The 18546-nt window shown below is 39.2% G+C and overlaps 1 protein-coding gene across 2 annotated transcripts in view; it reads right to left on the minus strand.

Annotated features, from left to right (window-relative positions):
• Tnpo3 (transportin 3) overlaps positions 1–18546 on the minus strand; it is a 74874-nt gene that overhangs the window by 13753 nt on the left and 42575 nt on the right. For both annotated transcript variants that reach the window (XM_028762606.1, XM_028762607.1), the window contains 11 exons: positions 17162–17253; positions 15104–15243; positions 11834–12025; positions 11318–11409; positions 9144–9220; positions 7702–7762; positions 6434–6574; positions 5066–5182; positions 2951–3045; positions 926–1082; positions 572–739 (listed from right to left, as the gene is read on the minus strand). In XM_028762606.1, the coding sequence (XP_028618439.1) occupies positions 572–739; positions 926–1082; positions 2951–3045; positions 5066–5182; positions 6434–6574; positions 7702–7762; positions 9144–9220; positions 11318–11409; positions 11834–12025; positions 15104–15243; positions 17162–17253 (1332 nt within the window). The remainder of the gene's footprint in view (positions 1–571; positions 740–925; positions 1083–2950; positions 3046–5065; positions 5183–6433; positions 6575–7701; positions 7763–9143; positions 9221–11317; positions 11410–11833; positions 12026–15103; positions 15244–17161; positions 17254–18546) is intronic.

Consider the following 18546-nt stretch of genomic DNA (forward strand, 5'->3'; position numbering starts at 1 on the left):
ATGAGGCCGAGCTAGCCTGGACATTATTAGACACCATTATAAAATTTCCAAGGCCAGGGGCATAGACAAGCATGTATGAGCAGCTCCTCCACTTTTTAATTATTCAATGGGAAAAGGAACCCGGTCAAATAGACCCAAAGCAGAAGTCAATCCCGGTGTATATACCATGGTTTCCTTTTAATATTTGTATCCACTAATCTATAGTCCACTACAGATTCCAGAGTGATTGTACACTGAATAATCTGCAACTGGAACTAATATGTAGGTATCTCTCACAAATACACAGATTTCCCACATTCTAGACACAAGTGGGCCCAAAGCTTGGTACTTAGTTCTGGTGATATACATTATAAACCTCATGGCAGTGACAAAACATACTTTCAAGAACCCCATGATGAATTACTGGCTTTCTACGGGCCCCTTTACTTTCAAATTGAGCTTAGCAATGTGCCTAAATTTGGTTCCAAGAACATACACAGTAGAGCTGGTTCAAACTTAGGGCCAGTTTCAAGGAAGTGAAGCTTATTAGGCTTGGGACCTATAGAATAGATGCATTATGAAAGAGCCTTACCGGTCTGTCAACCTGCATGATCTCCCAGAGCACTTCAGCCACATCTGGTAGGGTGTAAGGGGGAAGACAAAAGCAGCATGTGTGCAGTAACTGGCTTACGAGCTGCTGGCCAAGCTGGTTCATCACCTGTCCAATTAGTTCCTTCCGCAATTCAAAATCTTCTTCATGCTGCAAGAAGACACAAAGAACTAGGAGCGAAGATGGCTTAACACGCTTTTGCACAGCTACAGCACTAGACAGATACACGAGATCTAGATGTCAGCAACCTGGCGGTCAGTGACTGAAACTAAAACCAATCAAGAATACAAACAAGAGGGAAAAGCCATGAAGTAGAAACGGTATGTTTATACTCACATCATTTGCTACTCCTGTGTGGATGAGGTCTCGTAGGAATCTCATGACACTAGAATTGGCATCTCGGTGGTCCAAGGTGGTAGATGCAATGGCCCACTGTAAGATTGGGATGACTACCTGGCTCCTCAGCAAGGTGACCGGGCTTCGCTGAATAAATCTAGTACATGAGATGATATTAGGGATTAACAACAGGATTAGCTACAAAAGCAGCCAAGAAATGGACAAAAACCACTGGCTGCTAGGAATTATAGGGATGGGCTAAAATAGAGCACTGAATATTTTAATATTATAATGGTAACTAGTCATTGGATCCTTCTGAAAACCCAGAATGCACATCCCAATGTCCACCCTAAACTTTGATTTCAGTAATACATAAATGTGGGAGAACCAATTTTAATAAATGGGCCACTATGGAGGAGAAGTGAGAGTGTGAGTGTGAGTGTGAGTGTGAGTGTGTGTGTGTGTGTGTGTGTAGGGGATTGTGCACATGACAGGGGCAACAAAGCAAACAGATAAACTATACTTTTCACTGAATTGTGCTGTGAACTCTTATTTATAAAAAGGTGTGTAGGGGGGGCAGTGAAATGGTTAATCTCAATTTCAATTCAATGAGACCTATAATCACCTGGGAGACAGGATTCTGGGCATTCCTGTGGAGGATTATTATTATTAGGTTAACTGAGGTGGGGAGACCCACACACTGTGGGTAGCACCACTCTTTGGGTTGGGATCTTGGGCTGCATAAAAAGGAGAAAGTCATCTAAGCACACGCATTCACTGCTCTCTGCTATTTGATGTGGATGCAATGAGACCAGCTGCTTCACGCTCCTACCACTCTAACTTCCTACCATGACAGACTAGAACATCAAACCGTAAGCAAACACACCCTTTCTTCCTTAATCTGCTTGCCAGGGGGAAACTAATTAAGACAGTCAGAGCAAGCTAGGCAAGGTGGTGCACATCTTTAATTCCAGCAGGCAGATCTCAGCCACCCTGGTCTACATAGTGAACTTTTAGGCCAGTCAGGGACACACAGGGAGACCCCGTCTTTAAACAAACAAAACAACAGCAACAACAAACCCAGCACTTAATGGTTTTTATATGAAGGATGAACAGCTTCTCCAAGAAGTAGTTAGAATGACGTGAAATCCAGAGACAGTAACACTACTGGGAATTATCTGGGTGCACTGGCTAGTTTAAGTCAACTTGATATAAGTTAGAAGCATCAGAGGAGGGAAACATCAACTCAGAAAACGCGTCCGTAAGCCGGGTGGTGGTGGCCCACGCCTTTAATCCCAGCACTTGGGAGGCAGAGGCAGGTGGATTTCTGAGTTTGAGGCCAGCCTGGTCTACAGAGTGAGTTCCAGGACAGCCAGTGCTACACAGAGAAACCCTGTCTCGGAAAAAAAAAAAGAAAGAAAGAAAGAAAAGAAAAAGAAAAAACGCCTCCATAAGATCAGGCTGTAGGTAAGCCTGTAAAGCACTTTCTTAATTAGTGACTGATGTTGGAGGGCCCAGCCTATGGAGGGTGGGGCCATCCCTTGCCTAATAGTCCTGGGTTCTGTAAGAAAGCAAGCTGAGCAAGTCATAGGAGGCAAGGCATTAAGTCTGCCTCTACATTAGCTCCTGCCCTCGCACTGCTTTTGATAATGAACTGTTATATGGGACCATGAGTAAGATAAGTCCTTTCCTCGCCAAGCTACTTTTGGTCGTGGTGTTTCATCACAGCCATAGTATCCCTAAGACATGAAGCACTACTTTTTATTTCATTTGAGCCCAGGGACATTTCTAGCGCACCTAAATACATTTTTATCGTGTGCATATTCCTTCTCCTCTGCTCCCACCCAATACCTCCATACCCTGCTGATAGGCCAACTCAAAAAGAGGTTATGAATCATCAATCTACTTTCCCAATGACCTCATTTTATAGGGAAAAAAGATAATAAAATGCAAGATGTCAAAAAGGAGTAATAAGGGATGAGCAATTAACATAAAAAGTCTTGTTCTTCATTCAGAAGGACTTACCGGGTGGCTAACCTGAATAGGTCATCCACAGTGTCAGGGTGATTTTGGAGGCCATTCTGCTGTTCTAGGAGCTGAAAGGTGGGAATGCAGAGCGCCTAGAACGGAACAGTAATTTAAAAACATCCTCATACATAAATGTCACAATATTCAGACCTGCAAAACATTACAGCACATACAAAGAGCAGAAGCAGCACGCAGGAAAGGACGAGATTATCATGAGTAGATTAGAAAAAAAGAACCCTTGCCCAGCTCATAAAACAAGTTCTTATGGTTTAAAAAAAACAAAACAAAACAAAAAAGGTTCCCAGAACCAGGGCCTGAAGGAGGAAACAACTTGGTGGGGAAGAGCATCTGCTATGCAGACATGAGGAACTGAGTTTGAATCTCCATTACCTGCATTGGTGGGCACAGACAAGCAGATCCTAAGAGCTTCCTAGCCAACCAGCCTTGTAAAAAGGGAGCTTCTGTTTCAGTGAGAGGCCCTGTCACAAGGCATCAGGCAGAGTTCTCTGGTCTCCAAATGTTCAAACATGCACACATGCATACCCATGCAGGCAAACATGGGTGCCCATACTGATACGCATATCACACATACAACACATACACACAGAACACACTTCAGAAAGAGATATAGATTTCAGAAGTATAGATTTCAGTTGATTATAGCAAACAGACTTAGTCACTGACTGACCAATGACTGTGTCTAGTCTCCCCCTTTAAGATCTATTTATTTTAGAATATGGTGTCACAGAGCTCCTGAAACTGAAGTCATGGTACACCCAGGTTAGTCTCAAAAATCACAGTAATCCTCTTGATTCAGTTTCCTGGATGAGATTATAGCCATGAGCCTTATATTTGAATAGTTCATGGAAGTTTTAAAAGCTTGTTTGTGTGTACATGAATGTGGTGGTCAGATGACAGCTTAAGTGTGGAGCCTCACCTTCCACCTGGTTTGAGATGGGGTCTCTTTTTCTGCTTGCATAGACCAACCATCCTGGTCTGAGATCTTCAATTCCCACAGGACCACTGAATGAGATCAAAGATGCCTGCACTACTGCGTCTGGCAGGAAATATAGATCTATGCTACTGCTTTTATTACTTGGGACCTGAGAATTTGAATTCAAGTCCCTATGCCTTTGAGAAAAGATTTTGTTATGTAGCTAAGACTGGCTTCCAACTCACAAAATGCCTGCAGTCATGAGACAGCATACTTGGCACAGAAATTAGAATTTTTTTCTTCCAAAGCATTTATATGTATTGAGTATTTTGTCTGCATGTTACGTATGTACACCATCTACCAGCCTGGTCTCTTTCGAGGTCAGATCCGCAGATGGCTATACGTCATGTGGATGCTGGTAACCAAACTCAGGTCCTCTGAATGAACTGCAAATGCTCTTACCCTCTGAGCCATCTCTTTAGCCCCAGCATTAGTAAATACACTTTATATGTGCACTAGATGTAGTCTAGTCACCAAACCTGATATCTGAATTTGATCTTCTGACCTACATGATGGAAGTAGAGAATCAACTCCCACAAGTTGTCTTCTGACTTCCACACTCTGAGGTGGTATGTGTGCCCCACACCCCAACAAATGTAGTAAGAAATTGAAAGAAAGAAAGAAAAGAAAGGAAGGAAGGAAGGAAGGAAGGAAGGAAGGAAGGAAGAAAAGCCAGGCAGTGGTGGCGCACGCCTTTAATCCCAGCACTTGGGAGGCAGAGGCAGGTGGATTTCTGAGTTCGAGGCCAGCCTGGCCTACAGAGTGAGTTCCAGGACAGCTAGGGCTGCACAGAGAAACCCTGTCTTGAAAAACCAAAAAAAGAAAAGAAATTACAAGGCCAGGCACAGTGGTGCAAGCTTATAACCCCAGTACTTAGAAAGTAGAGAGGCAAGCAGATCTCTGAATTTGAGACCAGTCTGGTCTACAGAGTGAGGTCCAGGGCATACAGTGAGGCCTTGTCTAAAATAAATAAATAAATAGAAAAAAAGAGAAACAATACCAAGTGTCTATCTCCCTGATATTAGAAAATCAACATGTTATGGTTGTGACAGGAATAAAACACAACAAAGGCTTCCATGTCCTCAAGGCCTGGCCTGCTCTCTCCAAGGACAACACACCTGGAGCATGTCTAACAGCCCCTGCCGGCAGCCTTCTTCCATGCCGTACTCATCCACAAGGATACTGCCAAGGTACAGGAAACAGGAGTGCTGATGTACATGGTACACATTCACCATCTGCAACAAGAAAGTATTCAACTGATTCCATGCCTTACCCTTCACAAAGTATCTTTAGTACAAGAATCTATCTCCAAGAAGAAATTCAGATGAGACTTTTCTCTTAAAGGCAAAGTAGTACATTTTGTTGGCAACACACTGTGAAACACAAGGATCTATTTTCTCTTTAAAGACTTCTTTCATGCCTTTGACTGGTTTCCTTCCAAAGACAATGCTGAAAGAAGTGTCAAAGTGCTTTAACTACAAGCAATTTAGGACATAGGGTAGTATTTCCAAACAGTCTTACTGTCTAGTATTAAAGGTCTGTGCCACCACGCCCAGCCCTGTTTTCTTTTCTTTATATCATTAAGGGACACACATTAAAAGTGTAGGTCTCACTAGCTTAGTCAATCTTCTAACCCTAATTTGACAGAAGTATAGCACAAAATGCCCACCCAACAACCATAAAGTTTAAATGTGCCATTCTGACACTGACAGGTTAACATCAGCACAAACGACTTAATGATCTAAGGTTAAGTGTCTCATACAGGTCTAAATGTTACTGTTCAGAAATCACACCATCACAATTACTCGCCAATCTCCAAAGAATCAAGTGGGACTGGGGAGATGACTCATGGATAAAGCACAATCTTTAGGACCCGAGTTCAGATCCCCAGAACTCATGTAAAAGTTGGGCAGGTGTGGCAGCCACCTGTATTTCCAACACTTCGGAAGCAGAGACAGGGCACCCCTGGAGCAAGCTAGCTAGGATGCCCCAAGTTCAGGGAGAAACCCCAACTCAGTAATACAAGTAGAGATCAATTGAGGAAGACATTCTTTGTTAACTCTGGACAGCACTCCCACTATACACATACATGTATACTACAAACTTAGGGGAAAAAAAGAGAATCAAAATTATTACTGACAAATAAAAGAGACTAGTGTGAACAGCAAAATATGGTCAAGAAAGAGTAAAATGTCTTTAGGCCAAGAAAAAGCAAAATTTGACTTGTTTCATTTTTTTCCCAAAGATATTAATATAAAAACATTTACCACTGGCACGTAAGACTGAGCATGCGTTGTTCTCTTCACATGACTTTAGCTAGTCTAGTCAGACTACTTCTATATAGGCTGTTTCTCTAGAGTTAACATTTATTTATTTAAAATATAATTTCCTTTCTAGTCAATCAAAAAGACTTCATTTCATCAGCAAAGTTTTTAGCCTGAAGATATAGTTCTGTACACAGCATGTCCCTCTCATGGAGAACTTACCTGTGTGACTAGAGGCTGTAGCAGGGCTGCAGATCCTTTGCCTACACAACGAACTGCAAAGCGCAGGCATCTACAACAACGCTCTACAATCCGATTGTCAGCTCGGTGCTTATTTAGAGTTTCAGACAAAACTGGCCATATCTAAATTGAAAGTTAAGCATATGGGAAAGAAAGCACATCAACTAATAGCTGAGAAAATAATCCTAAATTGGTAACATCTGATTTGGCTTAAACAACTTATTATCATTTTTTTATTATTGTTGTTGTTGTTGTTGTTAACTGTTATTAGAGACAGTCTTACACCATAGCCCAGACTGTCCTTCAGCTCACTATTTGGCCAAGGTTGACCTCAAACCTGTGATCCTCCTACAGCAGCCTCCTGAGTTACTGGGATTACAGCATACATTATCGCACCAAGTCTGCTGTGGATAAGATTTTCTTTACAGTAGCATACATGGCCTAATTCAGCCAGAATGTAAATATATTCACAGATTCACGTATTACACACTCCTAACATGTAATTGCTTCTTGAGAGAAACACACTGACTACTTAGAACAAGACACCCAACTTTATACAAATAAAATACACATTTTCCTAAATTTCAGGCTTCCTTAGTGAGGATAAACAAATTGCAAAGGAAAATAATGTTTAAAGGTAGCTCCAGGGAAATGGAAGACAAAAGGACAAGGTTATAAATAGCATTATCTGCTACAGTGAACAATTAGGGCTAACTAGTATTTATTATGTAACTTCTGAAGTCTGCAATGCTCTTCTAAAACCCATCACTCTGCCTGTAGAGAAAGCACAATAGTAAAGGCATTTGTCACCAAAACTGACAACCTAAGTTAAATCCCTAGGACACACACAGTGCAAGGAAAGAATCAACTCCTATAGGTTGTCCTCTGACCTCTGTACATACACAAAATTTATAAAACAAGCAAGCAATCTAAAAAACAAAAATCTCATGCCTCTTGATCCTCATATTATCTTGAGTGAATAAAGTCTAAGGGAAATATTACATAGAAGAGGGGAAGCTAATGCCATTAGCTTTGACAAAAAGATTGTGCAGGAGCCAATTAAGTTCCCTAGCAATCAGATATTTCTAGAATGTCTACCTTTTTGGCCTGCATTTCCCAACCATTTTTATTATTAAGTCTAAACCTAAAATCAAGCCATAACAATAGCTTAAATCTCCTTATGAACACAGTGTCTCTTCAAGCGAGTTCCTCAAGACCTTAAAAGGAAAAGAATATCCATCAGTACTTACTTCCTGGATGACTTTTTGGCATGGATGAGTCTGTCCATTTTCTACAATAGGATTGGTGTGCCTGGGAAAAGACAAAAGCCCCAAACAGTGAAAGAAACATTTAACTGAGAACCCAGACCACACTCTCTGCTCATAAAATCAGGTGGTAGAGTCATTTACTTATTATATCAACTGTTTCTTCTAGCCCATCCAAGCAATGACAAACATAAACTAACCCATAAACACACACATGTTCAACTGCCTGCCACTTGTTTACTTCCACCAGAACAAGGAAATCCCACGTGACTGTGGCTATGTGGGCAGGGCAGGCACTACTCATTTCTCTATTATTTCTCTATATAAATCTAACTATTTTTCCAAATTAATAACAATATATACAAACTGTCTGAACCTTCCCTGAGCATTTAAAAAAAGCTCAGCCAGGTGTGGTGGCGCACACCTTTGATCCCAGCACCTAGGAGGTAGACACAGAGAGGATTCTCTAAGTTTTAAGTCAGCTTGGTCTACACCGAGTTCCAAACCATCCAAAGCTATATATGTAAGAAACTGTCTCAAAGAAGGAAAAGCTAAACGGCTCTAAGAACTACAGCTTACCAAGAGGTTTGCCATTGTTTTAGTCTGAACCTATGATACAAACTATGGATCCACAGAACAAAATTCCAACTTCTTTGTCTAGTTCTACAGCCCACTAATTTGAGGAAAAACCAGAGGAAACAGCATGATTAACAACTCCACTACTCTTTAAAATTTTAAGAAGTTTAATAGTTACATCATACTTTTCTTTGTTTTTATCACTGTAGATGTTCTTTCATTTATCACAAATATAAAAGCTATTGTTATGCCAGGCACTCAGGAGGCAAGGACAAGTGGATCTCTGTGAACTCGAGGCCAGCCTGGCCTACAGCTTGTTCCAGGACAGTTAGAGCTACACAGAGAAGCCCTGTCTTGAAAAACATAAAAGCAAACAGCAAACAACAAAAGCTAGTGTTAGCAGACTCTCACTATGTCTCCTAGTTAGCTAGTCTCCTAGCTATGGAAGGAAAGTGTTGCATCAAGTAACAGAAAGATACTTACTTGATGGTAATAGCTAGTAAGCAAAACAATGCCCAACGCTGGCTTCTATGCAACCATTACTCTGATATTCCAATTGCCTATGAGTCTCACCAATTTATAAACTATGGAATTCAGCAAAGTTTTGGTCACATTACTCAAATGCTTTTTAATCACAGCTCCTCTTGAATGCAAAGGATTTATTTAATCCAACATTGAAGAGACTTCATTAATTTCTGGACCCATATCATACAGACTAATGATTCTGAAAGTACTGTCTCTGTACCAGCGGGGAGAAATGGCGGTATCACCACTGTTGGCTTGCTTGTTTTGGTGTTTCATTTGTGCTTTTATTTTAACTCTAAAGAAGAGTCCAGATATTCCCTTCTTACCTAAATATTACTGCCAGGCGATCTAAGAAGACAGTGGGATCTGATGAAATGCCATTGCTGGGCTCCTGAGACAACAGCTGAAGAGACATAGACATTAACACAGACAGACCTTTAGCGAACATGTAACAGACATCCTTATAGAACAACACTTGCCTCAACTGCTTATTTAAGAGGATCCAAAAACTTATCCAAATGCCATACAATTATTTTTATTTGAAAACTACTTTCCTCCTTGTTGCACCCTGGATTAGACTACATATCAGTGTATTTACCATCTGATCACTCTGGAAGATAAAATAATGTTATTTTATTTTTTTCCTTCATTTAATTATAATTAAGATAGTGTCTATAGCAGTGGTGGCACACTCCTTTAATCTCAATACTCAGAAAGCAGAGGTGGGAAGATCTCTGTGAGTTCAAGACCAGCCTGGTCTACAGACTGAGTTCTGGGACAGCAAGGGCTATACAGAGAAACCATGTCACATACAAAAAAAAGGGGGGGGGCTGGTGGAGGTGGGTGGGTATGTCTATAATAGAAATTGTACATTGTTACTTTATATTAAGATAGGTTTTAAATACTAAAAATATTTTTAAAGTGTTTTGCCTGTGTATATTTAAATATACCATGTGTGAGAGTCTGGTGCCCAAGAAGACCAGAAGAGGGTACTGAGACCTGAACTCAGGTCTTCTACAAGAATAGCCAGTGTTCTTAATCTCTGACCTATCTTTCCAGTCCCTATATGTAGCTTTAAAAACAACAACCAAAAATCCCAAAACATTTATTTAGTTAGAAGTTGGAGTGCCATGGAATGCATGTGACAGTCATAGGACAATTTATGGGAATCAGTTTTCTCCTTCTACCATCTCCCCAACCCCTTTTGTTTTGATTTTTAGGTAAGGTATAGCCCAGGCTAGCTTCTATCTACTAGCAATCTTTCTGCCACAGTACTTGAATACTAAAATTACAGGCATGTGTCACCAATACCCAACTTTTATTTAGCTTTACATAATATAAAGTGTTAAGATTATTACCACTTTAAAGTATACTTTAAGCAAACTGTCTCTCATTCTCTTTCCTAAAATTCCTCAAATATTGCTAACAGTATTTATCATTGTGGCAAATTCTAAAACTTCTATTAGTGTGTCTCCTGTTGCTGCACGAGAAATCCAACTGGAGAAGAGCTGAAAGCTTAGAAGTATTCTTCAACAAAATGGGAAGACTCCAAATTTGTTCTTAAGACAAAGTCTTACTGTGTAGCGGAGCCTGGCCTTGAACTCATGATCCTCTTGCCTCAGCTTTCCCTATCCAGAGTTTGGATTCCAGGTGTGTGTCAACACTCTTGGCTTCTAGGATATGGTTTTACTTGCTAACCTACATGGTCTTTCACACTGGACCTTCTAAATGGTGATCACTAATAGAGAATATCTGCTGATTTTCAAATAGTCACCTGCCACATGAACAATGCTTTGGTCAATGAGAGACGACATATAAAAAAGTCATTTTATAGTACTATAATGGATTTGAAAAACTTCTAACACATAGCAACTTCATAGCCACTCAAAAATCAGTATGCAACATTTACTCCTATATTTGTGAAGTATCTGGCTGATATGTCTACTGTACTATTATTATTGTTACATTGGTTTCATTTCTTTGTTTTAAGAGTGTATCACTATTTAGTCCAGGCTGCCTAGAATTCAATATATAGCCTAGTTGGTCTCTAACTGCTGATCTTTCTGAATCAGCCTCTCAAGTACAGGGGCTAATGTCTACCCTTACTTATTATTTTAAACTGTATGCATACTCAGGAAAAAGAATGCTAATGCTAACAGTACCTTTGTAAACCCAGTGCTTGCTATGCTACTTCACTATCATCAAGAGGTCGTATCAAGCGACTGACCTATAGCTTCTGGCCTGGTACAACACAGTTTAATGTTCGAATTCCTACAAAACTGCCTAATAATGCCTTTTCCAGACCATTTTCTTGCTGCCAGCAAACATTCAACTGCCCATTTCCTACTATACAGATACTCAGAATTACTAATTTTAATACATTTCAGTTCATCCTCTTGCCTTTTAAACATATGTAACTAACTTGTAAATAAGAATTATACCTTTACTTTCTATACATATAAGCATATATTTGTTTCATGCCTTACTCATTTGGGCTCACCTTTTTCAATGCCATAACCTGAACAGAACATAACTCACTAAGGCATTCAGTAATCTTATCCAAAGGTAGTCTTGCTAGGACAAGAGCTGTTCCTGAAAAACAAAAATGACTCAAATGAAGAGCACAGAGGCTGGAGTGAAGTAATAAAATTCATTGATCTACATTACACAGAGTAACAATTCTTTTTAAAAGATCAGCACTGCTTTAAAAACTATAATGTTTCTTGTATATATTTAGAAAAATTTCTACTTAACTTCACACTGATATAATTCAAAATTCATTTCTTAGCAGCAAACATGAGTATGTTTAATATGACTGTGTTGCCTCTACCCCAAATCTTTAACTATTCTGTACAAGCATACGGCATGCAAGCAATATAAAATAACTTAATAGGCTTAAGCTTTGCTAAGAAAAGAATGCATGAACAAATACTGAATGGATAATTCACCTTCACCATCACTAAGTACATTATAGCTGATAACCCCAAGTAATGGTATAGAGGAGACTGTTACTAACCTTTTAGTAAACCCACAGCGGCTTCGGGAGATAACATGAAAGAATCAAGGGAGTGGGCAATTTCTAGGAGTCCGTTAAAGTGCTGAGCCATATGATCCCGACAAACAGAACAAATGTTATGAATGGCTTTGGCTGCAGCAGAAGCCAGAGGCTTTTCACACAGGCCTTTCATCAAATAGCCCAATACAGGGTCTAGGAAATAAAGCAAATTACAAATTATGTGTGTATGTGTGTGTGTGTATCTGAAAATTACATATCTTGAGTATATATACTACAGAAAAGTATATACTTTGTTGCAGCAAAATAAAAGCTTGTTTTTCAAAAGTAACTTATAAAATGAAATATATAAAGCACCCTTAGTATAAAAAACTCAAAATTCACCAGTTGTGGTAGGTGACACATGCCTTTAATCCAAGCTCTTGCAAGGCAGAGGCAGGTTGATCTCTGAATGTAAAGCCAGCCTGGTCTATGAAGTCCATACCAATCAGGGCTACATAGCGAGACTTTGTCTCAAAAGAACCAATAAGAGATGGCTCAGTGGTTAAGAGAACTGTCTGTTCTTCCCGAGGACTCAGGTTGAATTCCCAGCATCTATGTGGCAATTCACTGTTGTCTACAGCTCCAGTCCCAAGGGATCAGACAGCCTCACACAGACACACACACAGGCAAAACACCAATGCACATGAGATAAAATTTAAAATAGCAAAAAAAAAAAAAAACCAGCCCACAGATTTGGAGCTGATTTTACTAATGTAGTATCAGGTGGCCTTAAGTTCCATTCACTTCATCTTTCATCTTTCAATTTTTTCTTCACTGTAATCATCTGATCCTTCTAACCCTACAGACAGCAGTTTGAAAGCCACTGACTATGAGCCCAAGGGATGGCTTGGCATTAAAGAGTGTGCACTGCTCTTCTGGAAAACCAGACCTCAGTTTCCAGCACCCACACTAAGTGGCTCATAACTGCCTATAACTCCACTCCAGATCTGATGTTGCTGGGTTCCGCAGGTACCTGCACTCCAATGTTGTACATATCCACATTGCTACACATAATTTAAAACATCATGTAAATACGTCTTTAACACACTATTTTTTTTGTTATTTATGTGTACTTACACATGTGTATATGCATGTTCAGATGTGTGCACATGTATGTGTAGCCCCACAGTTGAGACTGGGTGTCTTCCTCTATCATGCTCCACTTTATGGACTGAGGCAGATCCTTCTTAATTGAACACAGAGCTTGCTGACTGGTTTACTAGCCAGCCTGTCCTGGAGACACTGTCTCTGCCTCCCTAATACTGCAAGTTTTGTTGGCTACCTCATCTGTCCTATCTTCAAGTTTGCAGGGCAAGTGCTTTACCCACTTCACCATTTCTCAAACCCTATCTATATTACTTCTAAATGAAAGAACTTACAACTATTCCTTTATTTTACCAAAAGTAACTTTTAGCAAGTTGACTGCAAAGGTTTACTTCTAGAGTTAATTCTACTCTTCGTATTACTTTTCTTTATAAAATCGTATTTTAAGAAAATATTAAAACAAACCAAAGCAGACAGTGCCAGGTGGTAGTGTTATATATATATGCCTTTAATCCTAGCATTTCACTGGCACAAGCAAAGAAATCTCTGAGTTCAAAGCCAACCTGGTCTAAAGAGTGAGTTCCAGGATAGCCAGGGCTACTCAGAGAAACCTTGTCTCAAAAAACTGAAGAAAAAAAGAAAAAAGAAAAAAGAAAGAAAGAAGTAGATAGAGGGAGGGAGGGAGGGAAATATTAAACATGTTATAAGAGTGTAAGATCATTTTCATGCTAAACATGAAAAACCAACCAAACAAACAAACAAACAAAACTCCCCCGAAGGAATCAAAAGGACAGTGTGTCAAAACTCAATTAAATTGGTTATCTTGGACTAAGAATTATAGCTTAGTGGTAGATTGCTTAGAAAAGCCCCAATCCTGTTTAGTTAAAAGACACTCAGAAGACCAAGAATCTAAAACAATAGCCCCCCAAAACTCCAGTATTGTAGGCTTTGGCTCTTAAATGGAACATCAGCAGTTTTATTTTTTATTTTATTTTTTTCATTATTTTTTAATAAATATTAACACCGCATTTATTTATTGCTGATTTACAAATCTCAATGATTTGTAATTGAGATCTGCAGGTAGGTATTGAACTTTGTTGCTTATCGGATATGACAAACAATGACCTCATTTGCTTCTTGGTAGAAAAATGGTTCAGGAAGAAAAGCTAATGCTGAAACAGATATAAAAATTGTAGAAATGTAAGAATTAAAAAACAGCAATTTGGGGGCTGGGAGAGACTAAGTGGGTAAAGTGCTTGCTGTCAAGCCCAGAGATCAGAGTTCAGATGCTCAGAACCTACAGGAAAGCCAGACACTGCACAACTGTGAGCCAGGGCTGGGGTGGACACGGGGTGGGGGAGAAGACCGGGAGCTCACTATCTACTCACTACCTCATGGCAAGCCCCAGCTCAGTGGGAGATGGATGTCAAAAAGAAGTTCAGAGTGATAAGAAAAGGCAAACAAAATTCTAAACTCCAGCTCCTAGACATCATGTACACGCACGCACACACACGCACAGGAATCTTAAAAGCATTGTGAAATGGAATGCCTGTCTTACAAAGTGGTTATAAACTGAGCACCCCTATCACAGGCTTCATGCATAAATTGAGAAAAAGAAAAGAGTTTCCTTTCTGTGGCAGATTCACATATTTTGGAACACATAAAATTCTCAGAATGAATCTCTTAAATATCAGAAATTTGGTTAAATATTTTGATAAATTTTTTATTTTCTTTGGATCTCAGTGTCTTTATCTGCAAAATGGGAGTATTGAATAAATAATTCAAATTCTAACTCCAACTCTCAAGTTTCATTTTAATTTATATTTATTTCGAGTAATTCTTAGCTTTTACATAAAACATATACTTAACTTTTTTAGCTTTAACATAAACTAAAAAAATACTTTCCTTTCTTTTTATTCTACTAATTTTTAGAGGGACAGTCTGATTAAATCACACATGTATCAAAGACTAGCAGAAACAAGTCTTTTAAAACTTCTAAACTTTTTAAACTTTTAAGACAGTGTTTGTGCTTTTAAGAAAAGCATTAAGTAGTCCAACCCCACAACTGTTACCAGCTAAGCAGCTTACAATACACTTATTCTAGGAGAAGAAAGCAGGAAAACAAGTCCAGAAGAAAGGAGACAGCAGAAGCAGCTCAGTGGTGCCACAGAGAGAATGCACACTCACCTAGGAACTGAGGATTTCGGTCCACCACCTCACTCATCTCACCAACCAGCTCAATGCTGGTGTACCGCACAGCTGTGTGCACAGTCTCTGGGAGATGGACAACTCCCTCTAGTACCTCCACAAGTGTGGGATTGTTCTCCCTGAGGAAAGAAAGCAAGTACTTACAGTTACTGTCTATAGGGGCAATATTCTGGCCAAGTAACAGGCTGCAGTGAAACTTCGTTCGTATTGCCTAAAGGGCTTCTAAGTAAATAAACAACTATCCAAATGAAAGTGCTGAACGTTTTTCAGACTAGGAGTTTAGTTTCTTGTTGGGATGCTAAGAATGTGCTCTACCATTGAGGCACATTCCCCAGCCCTGCATATTTTACAAATCTTCAAAAGGGGACAAAAGATAAAAAATAAAAATATCAATATACCAGAAGAAGATTGCTTCTTCTTCTAAACAAAATGAAAGTATCTATAGACATATGCTGTCAAACAGGCATTTGCAATTGGAAAGGCAGCTATTAGCTGAAGGTAAAAGTCATCTTTTAAAGAATCTGTTTCATTTATTCCCCTATCTGCAGCACCTAGAACAGTACCTGGCACATAGTGGGCACTCAAGAAATACCGCTAATGCTTTAATGAATGAAACCCAACAACTCTCACAGACCACTTCTATTAGCTGTTATCCTCCAAAAGGTTTCCTACAGCTGGATAACGGAGACTTTGAAAAGTTGAGGTGTGCCGGCTCACAGACTCAAGGACCCAAGAAAACAAGCTGCAAGAGCCATAAAGGTGCCCTGATTTGGAACAAGAGGGGAAAATTTAAGTTAAACACTTTCTACAGTCTTGTGAATTTATCACACTCATCCTTCTACTAAACTGGGTTAAAAACACAGCATGGAAGATGTGCCAGTCAGAATTTAATCCAGAAATGAAGATGTTTAAAATGAAGAGATCCAGGATTACAGCATGAGTACACCTACCAATTGCTAGGTTCATTACATCCTTTAAATGGACAAAAACCAAAACAAAACCCCATAATCACACGTTGGTTTGAAGTGAAGAAAAACAAGTAGTTATTCTCTCATTGATGCCTTAAACTTCCTATGGGCACTCAGCCAGTTACAGGAGTCTACCTATCCTTTTTCAAATCAGTATCTACTAGGTAGAATAATAATGATTTTGGTAACCCTCAGATCATCCAAGAAGGTTCCAAAAGACACTAGTTTAAGAGCAAATACTGTAGTAAGTAACTAAGAAGCAGAATTTCTAATAGAAAAAAAATAGACCTAAGTCATCTCTTTAAGTATTTCTTGGGTTGGAAATATGTCTAAGAGTTCACAGACTAAGCCCTGAAAGGTAGCTAAGAAAGAAAACACTGTGCTTTTAACAGGTACCTATCTGCCTTAACCATCTTTCCAATCAAGGTCCTAAACAGAGCTGGAGTGTAAGTAACTGATCAAATCCAATGTAACTTTAAAGTTATTACATCAGTGTCAAAACTCAGGACACAAGCAAACTGTTTAAGAACATTGCCATAATTTTCCATTCTAAGCAATTATAACTCAAATTTAGATAACTTACAATTTCTCAACATTAATAACAAAAGTAACAACTGTCATTTAGAATCCCTATTCTTTTAGGTGAGATGGTACTATCGCTCTGCCTCCACAACCCATAGATTCCCTAATACAGAAAGAGAACAATATAGTTACAAAACTAAGAATAGCTTTCCCAAGGTCATTACCTTAATGCCTATCTCATTGTTTTTAAGCAAATACCAACAATTTAACTCTCTAATGCCTTGACCACACCCACTGTCACAAAGGAGCCACTGAAGGGAAAAAATTATTTTCTATTCCTTGATCAAGAGTAAAATAAGTGTAATTCTAGGAAATATATTAACATACAGCATTATCAACGCAGGCCGCCCTGCACTACAGTTGCAAGGCTGGACAGCAGCAGAGAAGCTGTGAGACTTTCCAATAATACATCATAGAGAAATGTGGTGTAAATCTCCTTTCTCTTAATATTTAAGAGTTCCCAACAAAAGACTTATTAGACACTCACGGATCAACACTCTTTGCTATAGCAGCCATGATAAAGAGAACCGCTTCTGTCACCTCCCAGGGTGGGTTGCCTTCTTTCAGAGTAGAATACAACTAGAGAAGAAGAGGTGGATTATGGATCCATTAAAGAAAAACAGAATTCCAAACACAAAACAAAAAATGTTAGTTCAAAGAAATATGGTTCTTTATTTCAGCCTAGTCATCACACAGAGCCAGCAAAGGGCAGTACTTTCATGCTTCGTATCCTCACTAACTACACGTAATTGATTTTAAGTTTACCAAAATTATCATGTGTCTCCAGAAAATAAATATTATGAAAAAAATAAAACATGAATGAGTTTCTTCTGGTCTCAACAGCAGATCAACAGGCTTTCTTGAGCACAAGTTCTGTATGAGCGTCTGCTGTATACTTTAATCACTGTCGGCGTCAAATAGTAGTGCAAGTTAAAGTGCGGGAAGCACCTGCTCAGAAGCCTCTCGACAACAGGATAGCCAAGCACAATTTTTCAAAAGAAAAAAAGGGGGGGGGGGTGCTGACCTAACAGAATACCCAGTGATGTTCTGATTCTTAATTTCCCAATTATATCCATGTGTGGAACATGACTAGGTATCAGGCCAAGTATAATGTCAACAATCAAAAATAAATAACCATAAAAACAAAGCAAATTTCTTAAGTAAAAAAAAAAGAGACACTACAAAGGAAAGCAAAATAAACTCTCGTATGGTATCACAGAACTTCTAATGTAGTATGTAGATATTTATATTTCAATTAGTGATTTAGCTAGCTTGTTTGCTTTCATTTTTGCTAAAGAACATCTTCTAAACCTGGAGTTCCACAAAACACACTTGGCAACATTGACAGCTTATATAATTAAATTCATAAAAGGTCAAAATTGAAGTCAAAGACATAGAGCCAGTGAGAAAAGAGCTGAAATCTGAGTATAGGTCATCTGCCCACTAAGTCTGATTCCTAAGAATCTTCCATAGTGGATTCCAAGGACATGCTTTGTAATGAAAAGCTGTAATTTAATGAATGTTTCCTGGGTAAGATTATACACAAGTTGTACATACAAAATGGGTGTCAAACCCTCATCTTCCCAATTTTTCTTATGTTAGTTTGGTGTCACTACAACACACCATCCAAACGGTCACATCAGAGCCCATTACAGGATGATCCAGCAATACAGACACCTGAGGTCACCCTAACATTAAGTGATGTGGAATGATGATAATGACGGCAGCCTTATGAGGTCAAAGGTCACTTATTCATCACCAGGAAACCACAGGACTGTGACTCTTTGACTCTAGTAATATCCACCTCTGGAATGAAGCGGCACAAGAATCTAGCTGTAACTATGGATCAAGGAAAGAACTGCCAGGATCAAA

This window comes from Grammomys surdaster, unplaced genomic scaffold (assembly GCF_004785775.1).
Source record: "Grammomys surdaster isolate TR1022 unplaced genomic scaffold, NIH_TR_1.0 134, whole genome shotgun sequence".
Classification (NCBI taxonomy): Eukaryota; Metazoa; Chordata; class Mammalia; order Rodentia; family Muridae; genus Grammomys; species Grammomys surdaster.